The sequence below is a fragment of the Limulus polyphemus genome, unplaced genomic scaffold (assembly GCF_000517525.1).
Source record: "Limulus polyphemus unplaced genomic scaffold, Limulus_polyphemus-2.1.2 Scaffold4, whole genome shotgun sequence".
Classification (NCBI taxonomy): domain Eukaryota; kingdom Metazoa; phylum Arthropoda; class Merostomata; order Xiphosura; family Limulidae; genus Limulus; species Limulus polyphemus.
The window spans coordinates 765169-780245 of NW_013665614.1; the positions used below are offsets into that span (position 1 = coordinate 765169).

A 15077-nucleotide genomic window follows, 5' to 3' on the forward strand; every position below is an offset into this window, starting at 1 on the left:
GGACTGAAGATGTCTGCACTAGGGTTTAGCTGCGGGGTCTGGAAGGGACTTGCCATTGTCTGGGGCTGATTAAGGCGATGGTTAATGCATCCTCCTTGTGTAAAAGACAATAAATCGTCTTTTAATGTATCTAATTCACTTTTAAATTTACTAATGTTTTCCATTTGTACTTCTTGCCACTGTTGTTGACTTTCCTGTAGTTGCTGCTGACTTTCTTCCTGTTTCCTTTCTTGTTCCAGTTGCCACTGCTGTAGTCTCTCTTCTTGTTTATGTTCTTTCTCCTCCAACAACTGCTGTAATTTATCTTCTTGTTTATTTTGCTGTTCGAGCTGCCACTGTTGCAGGTTTTTTGTAACTGCTTTTGCCTCTCTTCTTGTTTCTTTTCTTTTCCTCCACCAACTGTTGTAATCTCTCTTCTTGTTTCTTTTCTCGTTCTTCTTGTTTCTTTTCTTTTTCCTCTAACAACTGTTGTAATTTCTCTTCTTGTTCTTCTTGTTTCTTTTGCTGTTCTTGTATTGCTGCCATTAAATCTGCTAGGCTGTAGTTTGATTTGACGCTTCTCGTTTCCATTTTTTTTTTATCCCACTTATGACACCAATTTGTTACGTCTCCATTCGTTAATTGATTTTCCGTAAATTCGTTCCGACGAAACTTTAGCGACACAAGTCCTTTGTTAAATAAAACTGGTTTATTCTTTCCGAATACAACTTTATGATACACTCAACTTCAACAGGCACTGTTTAACAAACGCTATAATTCTCAACAAACTTCTCACGTGCTTAACAATATTCTCTCTGACTGCAGTTCAATTACTCATTACCTCTGTTCCTCCGTCACGTTGTGAACGTTTTATATATACAAGACTAGTATATCTAGTAAATGCTAGGGCATTCTTGAAGGAACAGGATATTTCTAGAAACAGGTGGTGTGATACTAGTCACGTGACCTCGCTGACGCAACATTATGTTAATTATTATAAATAATGTTTCATAACTAAGCATTTTTTTTTCACCAATTACAGATTACACTTCAAGATGTTAAGGTACCAAATGTCCATGATACAGAATAAACATTTAAGTGGATGGTTTATTTTTTATCACATTAAAAAATAAGATGTAAGTTACTAAATGTTTTCAGTAATTTATATCTTAAATAGAATTATCTACTTGACTTTAAAAAATTAAAATAGACATATCCTGCTATGCTCATATTATATAGAACATATAAAGTTCTAAGATTTATTTACCTTATAATAAAACATTTCTTGTGCTTTAGTTACTCCAGCTTCATTTCCTACCATGACAATAGCTTCCATTGGAGCTAGACTTGACCCTGTCCTACACACCACTCTAGAAATAGAAATAAATAATGTAAAACTTTATTTTTTTTATAAAATATGTGAATATTTATTGAAAACGTTTACCCTCCTCCCCACTACAGAAGATTGAATGCTTTATGCATTTACCAAATTCACTCATTAAAAAAAAATACTTTATGGTGTATGATGGAAGTAATGTGCATAAAATGTTTCATTAATAATGGAACACACAAACAAATAAACCAAATAAATCAATAAAGAATCACAATTTTTGTAATTCACATTAAAAGAAAATATGAGTTATAAACAAAAAGTAAAAAGGAAATTATATTTGATAATATTTTTCTACTATTTTATTATATTGTCCTTTGTAGACATTTTTATTACATACACCTACAAAATTGTTTTAAAGACATTGGTTTATATATCATTCTCATATGCTAATTAAATTTTAATTCTGCAAATTTTCTAGTTAAATCAAATGAGACTTAAATATATATTTACTTAGAAATAAGTTTATTTTCTTGTGATAAACCATTTATAAACCAAAGCAGGGAGAAACATTTAATATTCAAATTTTTTAAAACTGCACTTTATTTGAGAAGTAAAAATATGATTTTGTAAATTAGAAACATCAGAAGAAAGCAATGGAATCAAAATACTATGTTTTTTACATGATATTGTCTAACAGTCCCTTAACTGGTGTGAAAAAACAAGTTCACTAAAGTATGAATTTTGAAGTTAACCACCATTTTCAAATTTAGATTGTATCACATAATGGGTCCAGGCTCATATTAAAGAACTTGCAAATGAGATTCAATTTTCATGATAGCATATTATTACACAAATCTTTTACTAGATGTTTATGTTATGGGATTTTGTTAAATGCCATACCTATGAAAGTTCATTACATCTAAGTCATAATTGAAGGTATTAATAGCATTGTCATAACTGGCATAATGACAGTAGGTATCATATCAATATGGAGTGTCATATATATATATATATATATATATTAAGAAAAAGGTATAACAAACATAAGTGCATTATTAATATAAATGAGGTTAGTTTACAACAACAACAAAAAATGAACAAAGATAACTATCAGACAATCTTAAGTATTTTCTATGACATTCAGTAACTACAAAATAAATGGGTTTTTATTCTACGTTACAATTTATTTAAATGATGAATACTGTTATTGAACTATTCTAATATTGTATACAGATTTATATAAACCAAATTTATATGTTACAATTGAAGGTTTTTTGAAATGTTGCAACAGTGAGGATACATAATTTGAAATATTATTTGTATATTACAGTAGAAAGTCATAAATGGGTATTTTTTCATATAATATACTATTTTTACTGTCTACTCATTATTTTCGTACCCAAGTTATAAATGTTGGAGGTAATATTTATTTCTCAAATCAAGGTCTTTTTTTTTTATTATTAAAAAACCCGCATTTCAATCATAAATGACAATGATTACTACAAAAAACCATAAACATCTTTTAAAACCTTTTTGGTTAAGAAAAATAAGTCAATGGTTTAATAAACCTATCTGTTTAATCATTGGCTCAATTATTTGTCTGTACTTCAACCTACCTAAATAGTTTATATTTTTCAACTTCCAGATTTCTTAGTGAAATTTTATCTTATAACATCCAAAGGAAACAAAAAAATGATCACCTCACAGAAATACTATATTCCTCAGGAATACAGTGTATTCCACCAATCATGATTTTATGTTTAATTTCTTCCTCACTAGACCCAAGATTGGAACCTTCAATGGCAACCAGAGTCCCCCCTTCAATTGGTCCACTCAAAGGATGAATCTTAAAAAAAAAATTATACATTCAAAACAAACAGCAAACTATCACATTTTCTTTATAAAACCTTATAGCAAAGTTGAATAATGATGAGATAGTAACATAAAGATTTATGTTATTTTACAAAGGTTTAATGCTTCTTCAAGATTGGTATAAAGGAAAATAGATTTTAAAAATTTATCAACATGGAAATATGTTTCGTAAAGGATTTTTGTCTGGGACATTTGATTGCATTTGTCTTAATTTGTTAAAAATGCAAATGTCAACCTGTGACAAAATCTTCTATAGAAAATGTGATGTGATTTCACTTGGAAAGCATATTAGAGATGATAGCTTCAATGGTTAACTTTATTGTATGATGTACAAATTGCACACATTCTGGTTGTCAGGAAGATATGATATTATGAAAGAACTTGTTGAAATATATGTTCTGTACATTTCTTGTTTGCATGTGCGTAAATATATTTATACTTACACATATTGAAAACAATTATTTAAGAAGTAGTTGTAAGCTTATATGATTACATATTCATATTTAAATTCATTCTGTAATTCTTCTCTTATAGAAAAGCATTACACACCCAATCAATGCGAGGCTGAGGGCAGGAGCTAAGAATGGGTTCTGTACATGACTCACTGTAACCGCAATTACTTCCACACCAGGCACAATGATACTTTTCGCTTCTGGTCAAACACAATGAACAGTCTGCTCGACCACCATGACTACCCAAAAGGTGACATTTATACAGGGTTACTAGAAAAAGTAAAAAAATCCATAAATTAAAAGTACATCTTTCTCTCTGATAATATTTCTATAACATTGTTTTCTCTATATCTTCATACACACACACACACACATCTATTTTAGTTCCTGCATATTATGTATTTCTCAGCAAGGAATAAGTTAAGATTATATCCACTAGACGACAGCACTGATCCATTCAAAATGGTATCTATTCAAGAAACAGAAAGATGTTATTGCACCAAAACTTGACAGTGTGATGTATATGTAATAAATTTTAAATATTTGTTTTTCTGTACTATTGTGATGTTTAGACCTGTTAGTGTTCAAATGCTACATATTGAACTATAATTGTTTAAATATGTAAATAAACAATATTAAAGGCTGTGAAACAAAAGTAGTTTTTCTGGTATACCATTTCACAATAGAGCTTAAAATGCCCCAGTGAATATCTCCATAGCAACAATTCTCTACTTTGCATATCACATCTTCCTTTAAATTTCAATACAATACAGAACCTTATTGATTCTAGTATTTAACATAATATATAAAACTTTGTTTTTTGTAACTTTTTTACTTAATAAAATGAGCAGAATGGAAAACAAGATAAAGGCCTTACTATTAGTCCTGTCGATAAAAGTATCTTCATTCCACACAACTGTCAAGACAGCTTGCACTTCTCCAACATCTGTTTGATAGGTGTACTAGAAGATAAAACTAAACCTTAGACCACTTGTGTCAATTATCAATACAATACTCAAAACAGATCACATAATATAACTTGTAGCTCTTTGTCCTTGTTGGAGTCTATTGTATTAACTTGAAATTGATACAACCTCTCTTATACATTTTACAGATCAACGGTTTATACCATTTGATATGTATATATACACACACAAGTTATCTTAAGTACTGTTACTGCTCTGAAAATAAAAATACTCATTTTATCCAATTGCATTTGACAATATTTATTAAAGTATTTTTAACTTTGTTATTTGATCCACGTCGAATAAAGATATCCTGCCTAAATTATATTTTTTTAAATTTCTTAACTTATTTGCTTTTATTTTCACTTTCTTTTTTGTTTGAATTTGTTAAAAGTTTTTACTGTATCTAAAGGCCCAGCATGGCCAGGTGGTTAGGGTGCTCGACTCGCAATCTGAGAGCCATGGGTTTGAATCCAAACATGCTCGCTCTTTCAGCCGCGGTGTGTGTGTGTGTGTGTGTGTGTGTGTGTTATAATGTGACGGTCAATCCCACTATTCGTTGGTAAAAGAGTAGCTCAAGAGTCGGCGGTAGGTGGTGATGACTAGCTGCCTTCCCTCTAGTCTTACACTGCTAAATTAGGGATGGCTAGCGCAGATAGCCCTCACGTAGCTTTGCACAAAATTCAAAACAAACATCTTTTATCTAAGCTGTGTTTCAATTTTTATTGGCTTAATTTTTATTAGCTTTAAGTTTTAAAGGTGTAAAGCCTGTATAATTATTTTAATGTAGCAATGAATGAAGTTAGTAAAACACTCATTCTTAACTTGAAAAACTTTGAAAAAGTATTATTTAATTTTATTAGATTTTCAGATACTATTACTTAAAAGTAATTATTTCATAAAGATATTTTTATTTTGATACCTGGATTTTTTTTAAAAACAGCTGCAAATGAATGATATAAGAATACAAATGCTCAGATCTAATCAATAAACAGGATTGTACAGGTAAAAGTATAACTTCTATACTGTTATTTACTGTAGCTCAACTAATTCATACTAAACATTTCTGACTTATCAATCAAAATACTCTTACGATGTCTTGGTTTGGCTATTATATGAACTAGTTTATGTAATTCCTCCATTATTTAAAACTTGACTCTCTGAATTTACAAAAGTTCACATTAGACTTCATTAACTTACAATGTTTTCAGAACAGATGACTCTACTGTCTCTTACTCTAGCAAAAACTCTTTCTTTAGCCCCTTCAATTTCTATAATGCACTGAAAACCATCCTATGTAAGAAGAAAGAAAGGCCATAACTATCACATAGGTCAGCTTCAATAAACAGTGGCAATTTTGTTAAGTCCCTCTTAACTAGAACACATTATTTTACATATAAAATTTATTAACCAGTTGTCAAAAATAACTTCATAACTAAAAGGTCAAATAAGTGCCATATTATTTGTAAGTGTACAGGACAAAATGAACAAGATATAACTTTTATGACAAACACTTGATATTTGGAATTAACAGTATGAGAAATACTTGAGATGAAATACTGTAGAAACAGTATAATAAATTGTCAACATAACTAAAAATATTTGAGAAAAAGTAAAAAAAAGTTAACTTAAATGAGAGTTAACCAATATATTTTTCCTTACATATCATTCATGCAAGAAAAAAAATCTTCTATGACTTCCAAGTAAATTCATTTTTCTTAATTTTTATACTTTACACTGTAAATAAAAGAGTGTTAGGGTTTTGAATATGGGTTGGGATTCTTTTACAGTAGGTGTCTGTGATTTGTTGATGATATATTCAAACAATAAATGGACAGCACACAATCCACTTGTTTTAAAATAATATATTCAAAACAAGTCTAACGTATTTGCAAAAATTCTTTACATTACAGGATATCACAGGGTGATTCAATTACTTTAGAATTCAATTGACAAGACAAATTATTTTTCTCTATTCTGTTTCTTACTATACAATCTGCAATAAATACACTTAAGTTACCCTGTGGGTTACCACAGTTGTATCCAGACCTTTAAATAATTATCTCCTTTCTTTGTCAAAAGTCCACACAGGCTGTTCATTTACTTTAGAACTCAATTGACAAGAAAAAATATTTTCCTTATCTCTGTTGTTACAATATGGCTGTGAAACACACTATAGAAATCACTCCTTTAAAACTAATTACTCACATGGCAGCTAACTTCATGTTTTCTTTCACTAACTAATTTTTTTGACTGAACTTTACTTGACTTACACTCACTTGGTCACCTATATATGCAAGTTGTCCAACTGAGGTCTAGAACTTTCTGTAAACTAGGAGATGCTATGATGTAGCAAGAAAAACTTGGAGGTCTCAAGAAAGATGACATCAACAATTGAACTACACACTCAATGTACTGCTCTTACCGAGTTATGTAATGAAACCCATCACAACTATTGCCTATAAAATAATTAACTTTAACACTCTAGATATAAAAACTAAATAATTATTAAATATTGGATCACTAAATGAACTAAATATTAACCCTTATACTAAACAGTCTTGTATATCCAACAAAGAGTAATTGTTCACCATTTCAGATAAGAAAGAAAAATCAAATGAACATAAAGAAGGCTTGTTAAAAAATTAAGCAGACCAAAACTAATAAATAGGTATATGTATCTAAAGATTACTACAATAAACACAGGATTACAGATAAATAGCAAGATGAAATTTATACTTCTGTACTTTATTTTAAATCTACAAGACCGTGTTTATTGCATTGTTTTTTTGTTTTTTTTTTAGTATTTATGTTTTGGTCTAGTTTCAGTATACTTCGAGAAACTTAGTTTATACTTTAATAAAAACTGCAAAGGTTTTAAAGGGATTAGTTTGGTTATTATTTTAGATTTAAAAAAGTAAAATAAAAATAAATGTTTAGATCATTAGTCTGCCTATAAAGAACTATAGTTACATTTGGAGTGAAAACAATTTGCGTTTTATACATTAAAACATCACAATTGTTTTCAGAATTCTGACAAATAATCAAATCATTAGGAAATTTGGCTAACAGAATATAAAGTATAATCTAACGGTAGCTAAACACCATTTTACAGGTTAGAGATAGCAAACTCTTGTGTTCTTCAGATTAGATATACTTACAAGTGGAATGAGTAAATTTTTGACTTCTATAACTATTTCCTTTCTCACTCCATTAGGAAGGAAAATCTTCTCATTTAAATTAAAGCTAGGACAATGTTGCCGTCCTTTAATAAGAGAATTGGCAGGGTTCTAAAGAAAAGAAAAAAAAAGATAACTATATCCCCATAAACCCATTCATAAAAAATGAAATTCTAGTCCATTTATAGATATGTTAGAAAACACTTGGCATATTTGTTTACAATCACTGTTTTATCAGGACAAACCCAGGGTTGACTTGTCTTTCTTCCTTAAACTATGGCATTCCTACCAACATTTATACTATAGATTCTTATCCTCTTCCTAACAAGGCAAACTTTCCATTAAAATAAAATAATGGAAATTCAGGCATTAGAAGTTTACTTACAGCAGAAAAGGCATGAACATGTATATGAACTAGGTAAAGTGTTTAACAATTGTTTTTACTGAGTGAAAAACTTGGTTAAACCTTAAAACAGAAAATTAAAATGGAAAACAATAAAAAACAAACAAAACTGTTTCTAACCGGAAATTATTTATAATAGTCTCTAAGTTGCTGCAATATGAAACTTTGGTGAAAGATAAAAAGACTAGGATTCAAATAACAAGAAAAAGCTGTATGAGTATTCAAAATGTTATAATTATATAGCATTCTACGGAGAAATAATAGATAATGTAGAAAACATCACATAAAATCCATAATGTTTTGTACATAAAAGATACTTCCTGATGTAGTGTCTAGGCCTGAATCATTATGCAAAATTAAAATGGTTTTTGTGTGAATTTTATCAACCATGTCTATTGTTTAGTGTGTAATTGATGAAAGCCTATGAAATATTGGAAAATCAATAGACTTAAGGATTTTTATCAAAACAGGTTAACTGCAACTTTTTTATCCAGATTCCTCTTAATTTGTCTATTGCAGCTCAAAATCAGGGGTGTAATAAATAGCATTTCAGATTTAAAAAACAAAACATCTGCAGCTAACCTGTGTGTTATTTTTCCACAGAATACTATTCTAACAGTATGTAAAATACCATAATATGTAAGATACAAATTGACATTTTATAGACTTTGCATTGTTAAAGCAAATGTACAGATATATAAAATAATTTTGTTTTTTAATGAACAACACCATAATGTCACATATATCAAAACATTTGTCAAAATATTTTAATGATGAACTAATAAAGGAAAAATATTGAAATTAACTAAGATCATAGTTGTGCCTGATGGACTCATCACATTCGTCAGCATTTCTATAAAATGTAATCACTCAGTAATAAAGTCAGTTTTTCTAGTTGTCAAAGGTACCAAAATATTGGATATTACATTTATGATTATACTATAAATATAGAAAAATTAATGATGTAAAGTATCATGGAATCATGAAGACTGCATTTTTTGCAAAGTAATCCAATCACATCAGAATATTCATACTATAGACATAACTCCCCAATAAATTTCCAAAATAAATATTAAAACATGAATGTTTTATCTTGTTTTTTTTTCAAACACTGCTGCTTTTACAATAGAAAATAATTATGGAGCTTGCCTGATGCTACATAACAAATAATTTTAATAGAAATATAATTTACTTCACTACAGAGGTTGAGTACATTATACTAAAATGATTTGAGCCTCACCACATCATTACAGTCTATTTCACCACCTCTAGTCATGCTCTATCTGAGGACCATCATTTTGACAAATAACCCTGAATCCTAGTTTCCACAGAACAATACTTCATTGTAAGGTTGTCAAGTCCAAAGCACACCACTCCTCCCTGCTTGTATTCCATAACCAATCACGTATACAAGGATGACAGTTTCTTATGACCCATTCCAATAGTCTTATTGCTCAGGAATTCATAGAAGTTGTGTCCGTCGATTTGACCAATATATCTTTGTATGAAATAGCATGAATACCTCTTTCATACTCCAGCTGCAAAGGACGAAACAGTTGAAAGGTTATGTTGTGAAAGCAGCTGAGGTATATACGACTTATTTTGCTTTTCCAGGCCGAGATACTTTTGACATTATGTTGGGTAATGTTGCTTGGGGACACGTGGACATCATTTGCCATTAACGTTTGTGTTCGTGGATTCCCTCCAATTACACGACGCCGTACCATACTTTACTTTACCATACTTATTGCAGGTCTCTCTCTCGATGATCCTGGTACTCTAAGTTGATCCACATTCCTTTGTTTTCCAATGTCACTAAGTACAAAGGGTATCTTCGTCTTGGAAATTGTAAATCCCCGATCTGAATAAATCGGAAAGGACTATTATATACCCTTCGCAAAAGCGATCAACTTTTTTTTTGTGTGGCAATACACTTCCTACGAAAGGTCATACAATGTCAAAATGTGCTTCTGATATATATACGACGTTCTACCGTGACTTTATATTGGATGTGGATGTCAGTAACTTGCTGATTTGTGTATTAAAAATCGTTTTACTACAACATACTCAACCTTCTGCTTTCTTTATTATTATTATTATTTTGCAAGAAACACCACTGGATTATTTTGCAGCAAAAATGTGATTCAGATAAACTGCTGTAGCAATTTATCGCCATCCTGTGCTTAAGTTACCTAGCAGCAGAAAAGGTATGAAATTAGTTGCTCTATTACGTATGCATTACAGAATTATAAAAATAATGACGAGCCACACGTTTGGAGGGCCCGCAAATGCAGAAAGACGAACTTGTAGGTAACGTTAGATTAAAATACAAATATCACATTTTTTAACTTGTAGGAGAAAGTACTGCTATTAGAACATAGCACAACCACTCATTATAACTTTGATGTCTGTCATTTACGATATAGATGGTTCTATAAAAAATATTGTTTATATTTTCAATTGTGTTTTTCACATATTTCTGTGGTAACTGGTGTCATATATGTAGCAGTATTTTTCATGGTCAGAAGGGGTAAGGAAGAGGTCATATTTCCTCTTCTGTGAATTTATTGCCAGTTATCTAAAATGTGAAAGAGCTTTATTTATTTGAATAAAGTAAAGATTGTGCTTGTAATTAGTAACTAAGATTCGGAACTATTATAAAATGAGCATTAAAAACCTTATGTTACAGACTGTTAATTCCTGTATAACACGAAATTTGGTCACTAGTTTATACAGTATTCTAAATAAATTTGTATGATGTTTGTTGGAATGGGGAGGGAAATTATTGAATATATAAATCACATGTAAAAAATAATAGTTTTTTGGTTTTCTTAAACACTTGAACTTTGATTTATATTTTTCGAATAACATAAATTGGAAAACTTAAGTCTTGAAATATCAGTTGATATATGCGATTCTTTGATAATGACTATGACTAAGTGGAAAATAAGCTAAGTTATAAATTAACATAGTGTAGCAGTCAAATCTCGGAACTTAAATCTATATAAGTTTCTCTAATGCACAGGTTGTTTTATCATCATATTGTTAAATTATTTTGGAAAGAATAACAAAACTTACACTTTCACCAACAATAACTCTTCTTGAGCAAATCGATACATTATACGTACACATGTTCTGATGTACACACCAGCTACAAGCCCACGAACTCGTTACACAAGCTTTACACCTAATAACAAATCAAATATTTTTTACAGATATAAATATAACAAGTACAAGTGAGGGAAATATTTAAGTGCTGAGAGAGACATGTTTATGACTTCTGTGAAAGACGTATAGTATTGGGAACGCACAGGTGATACACATAGAAACAATGAGTAACTCCAACTAAATGGTCAATTTATTATTAGTACAATGCATTATTACACAAAATACAAAAGATTGGTTGGATGACGGTGAATTACAGTGTAATCTATTAACGCGTGATAGTAATTTGGAGCAGTTTGTTTTCATAAAATGGAGGTGAAGCAATCCTATAATAATTGTATTTTGTACCCACTTTCTTCACTATTTTCATAAGTACTTTCAGTAATGTATATATGAATCAAAAACTTGAGAAACTAACTCAGAGTAATTATTGGATGTCTGCCTTGTTTGTTTACAAAAATTATCATGGTTATTGTTACTACTCAATTACAAAAAACAAAAACAAAAAAACAGAATATCTCACGAAAACTTCAGTAATCTTAGTTTAGGAAACGAGATTTTCTTTTCCACGCGCATGGCGAATTATGTTAATAGGCCAAAATCCATCCACTGTTAACAGAATTTTGCGCTTTGTGTATCCAGGATACGTGGTATGCAACATAATTACAAAATGGCAACTGCGGGTGATGTCGGTTTTGAATAAAACGCTCTAACGAAGTTCTTACCGAATAAGTTACAGAATGAGTGTTGTACCCCTTGAGTACATTCCACCCAATAACATTAAATGATAAGTGTATAACGGAATCATAATGGAAGATATTTCCTTGGACATTACCTATTACCAATAGGCTCAAAACATTTTTAAATTACTACAGATGAGAAAGTCAAGATGATTTTTCTCATCCCGCCCTTTAGTCCCAGACTTGGCATATTGTGACTTCCCATCTTTTTACACTCTATAAACGGTCTATGTGGACAAGATTTCCAGGCAAAAGAAGAAATTATTTTCTTGAAGAAACTGTACAAAACTGGATTCGTAAATTATGAACGCAACTTAATGAACTAATATGGTGAAATTTTCGGAATAATGGATGAAATGTGGTGAGAAGTGGAGTTCTGTGTAGATTTCTTGCTTGTAAACTGGTTTGCTTAGAGAAATAAAATATTTTATTGGTATATATATATATTTGTTAACTGCGAAGTTCTTAAAAACTAAGGCATCATTTCACATTTGAATCCGTTCTATTTCTTCAGAAAGCGCAAACTATAGGCCCGAACAAGGGATTCCTGTGTGTAATCTGTAGTACAATTTTTTTTTAAATCTGGATTCTCTCCAACAGAAGAGTACGCACATGTATAAAACAGAGCCAAAAAAAACCCTCCAATGACATTGTGAAATTTTCTTTTTTCTGGAAGAAACGATCAAAATATAAACGAAAATTTTAAACTTTTTTCCTATCAAATTCTAAAAAAAATCTCAACATTTCAAAATTATTACAGGTTTACTATAGATCATAGATTTAAAAATAATTTAAACTACCACTTCAACAAATATCATTTCTCCAAGCTTTCAAAGTTTAAGATTTAAGACTTGTCATTACAATTTCTGTTACACATTTTTGAATCACAAAGTTGGTATTCATTCTTCAAAACTTCGTATAACTTTGGTTTAAACTTATGCATCCCAGGTCTCTTCAAACTTGATTTTATAAAATTATTCAAAGAAAATGTATACATATAATATAGATGTTAAATACTATCAATTTGCATCCAGGTTTCACAAATTATTTGAACTGACAAAACCTTTTATACGTACGTCTTATGTACTCCACAGTCGTAAAAGGCAAATGGTCGGCTGATAAAATCAGTGTCAGTTTCACTTGATCGAACTGCAAGATTTACTATCACGTGATCTACAAGACAGCACATAATAAAACATATTACGTGATGTATAAAACAGATGTAATGAATATACAGACATACAATGATCTACAACACGCATTTAATGAAATTTCTCCCACTATCTACAAGACAGCAGATTTGCTAAAAACGTTTCGTGTAATTCACAAGATAGCAGATTGATTAACATTTCAAGTAATAATGCAACAACATAGTTGTAAATATCACAATGCAGCATATTTGATATAATCTATCATGTGGTCTTTAAGATGGCAGATTTAATTCAAGTTTACGTGCGATATAGAGTGCGGCAGAGTTGCTGTCATTTTTTCCCTAATCCTGATGATATCTCTCACGTGATCAACGCCCCTCTTCTGACGGCTCAGCGGTAAGCTTGAGGGCTTATAACCCTAAACATGGGGTTCAAACCAAGGAAACTCGATAGCTCATCTGTGTGCTTAGTTTTAGCAGACCAAGACCGATAGAGTTTTAGCCTTCGCCTGCTTTGTACAGTATGCAGTTTTGGAGGTTGAGAACAAAAACACGTGATTAACAATATAACAGAATGTAGAAAATATATTACTTCATTAACAAGTTTAATAACATCAATTTATAACTTACAATAGTCGTTATACATCACTTGGATAGGTATGCCATGGCTTTTAAAATTAACAAATAACACAGACAACGTTTGACTTCACACAATTAAAACATCCTCACTCAAGCCACTAATATTTATCAGGTTTCACGTTCTCTTTAGGCTAATACAGAAAACTATTCCGCAGTCATTCGTGAAAATACATCGTTTTTTATTACATCGAAAGAAAGCGTAGGTAGAATCACGAGAGAAATGCCTTGGGTGCTCTGTTATCAAAGTACACTCCGATCAGCCACTCACCACTTTTCATCAATTATAATTACAAACCTTTATAGAGCGTATGCTGAGTTATTTTCCCGTGTTTATGTTCAAAGCTTCAAAACTAATAATTCCTGTTTAGACTAGAAAACTACAGCATTTAAACATTCTTTAGACCCGAGCCCGAGATAAAATAAGCTGAAGATTTTCCGATACGCGTTTTAGAATTCTGAAGTCAGTTTTTGCCGAGAATCAAGTATTATCATTGTCCGAGTCTATTTAAATATCTGAAATCCACAAAATTGTGTTCCTATCAGACCATTTATCATCCTCATGGTCCAATTAGCCTTTACTGGTCAAATAAAAAAACGGATAATCTCTCGCTACTCAGTACTCGAATTATAGAAATTGATATGAAAAAAACAAAAACAAAAACTATCGCGTCTTCACTACAATGTCAGTGTTTACGTTTGTTCTACAAAATTAGCTCCGTGTACACGTTCTTTTCAGGCTACTGAATGTTTAGTATGTTACTAAACAAATACATGAAGATACAAGGCTATATACAGTTTAAATAATAAGCTGAAAACAAGATGGAACTCGAACTCAAACCAGTGCGTTTTGTGATACCTCTGTACAGTAACATATACACAATCAATGGTGGTCACGCCATTAATCATAACGTGAAAAAACTATACTGGTTTCTTGAAAGCTTTTTACATGCAATAAATACGACTAAAATATTGTTGCGTATCTGCTTGTATGTTAATTTCCCGTAAAAATTATTTCCGAAGAACTTCAGCGATACGAGTCATTTTTTAAATAAAACTAGTTTATTCTTTCTCAATACAACTTTGGAATACACTGAATTTCCACAGTCACTTTAACTTAACCACACGCTATAATTCATAACGATTCACGCAGTTTACTTACGGTCACTACCGCTCACTTGACTCAATTATCTGTCTCTATAT

At 30.7% G+C, this 15077-nt stretch overlaps 1 protein-coding gene across 1 annotated transcript in view; it reads right to left on the minus strand.

Moving 5' to 3' along the window:
- LOC106470573 (plexin-B-like) overlaps positions 1-15077 on the minus strand; it is a 194275-nt gene that overhangs the window by 28094 nt on the left and 151104 nt on the right. Inside the window, exons 7-14 of the mRNA XM_022402275.1 lie at positions 13165-13261; positions 11262-11370; positions 7763-7891; positions 5802-5894; positions 4514-4598; positions 3734-3906; positions 3013-3158; positions 1247-1349 (exon numbers count right to left, since the gene is read on the minus strand). Coding sequence (XP_022257983.1) covers positions 1247-1349; positions 3013-3158; positions 3734-3906; positions 4514-4598; positions 5802-5894; positions 7763-7891; positions 11262-11370; positions 13165-13261 — 935 coding nt within the window. The remainder of the gene's footprint in view (positions 1-1246; positions 1350-3012; positions 3159-3733; positions 3907-4513; positions 4599-5801; positions 5895-7762; positions 7892-11261; positions 11371-13164; positions 13262-15077) is intronic.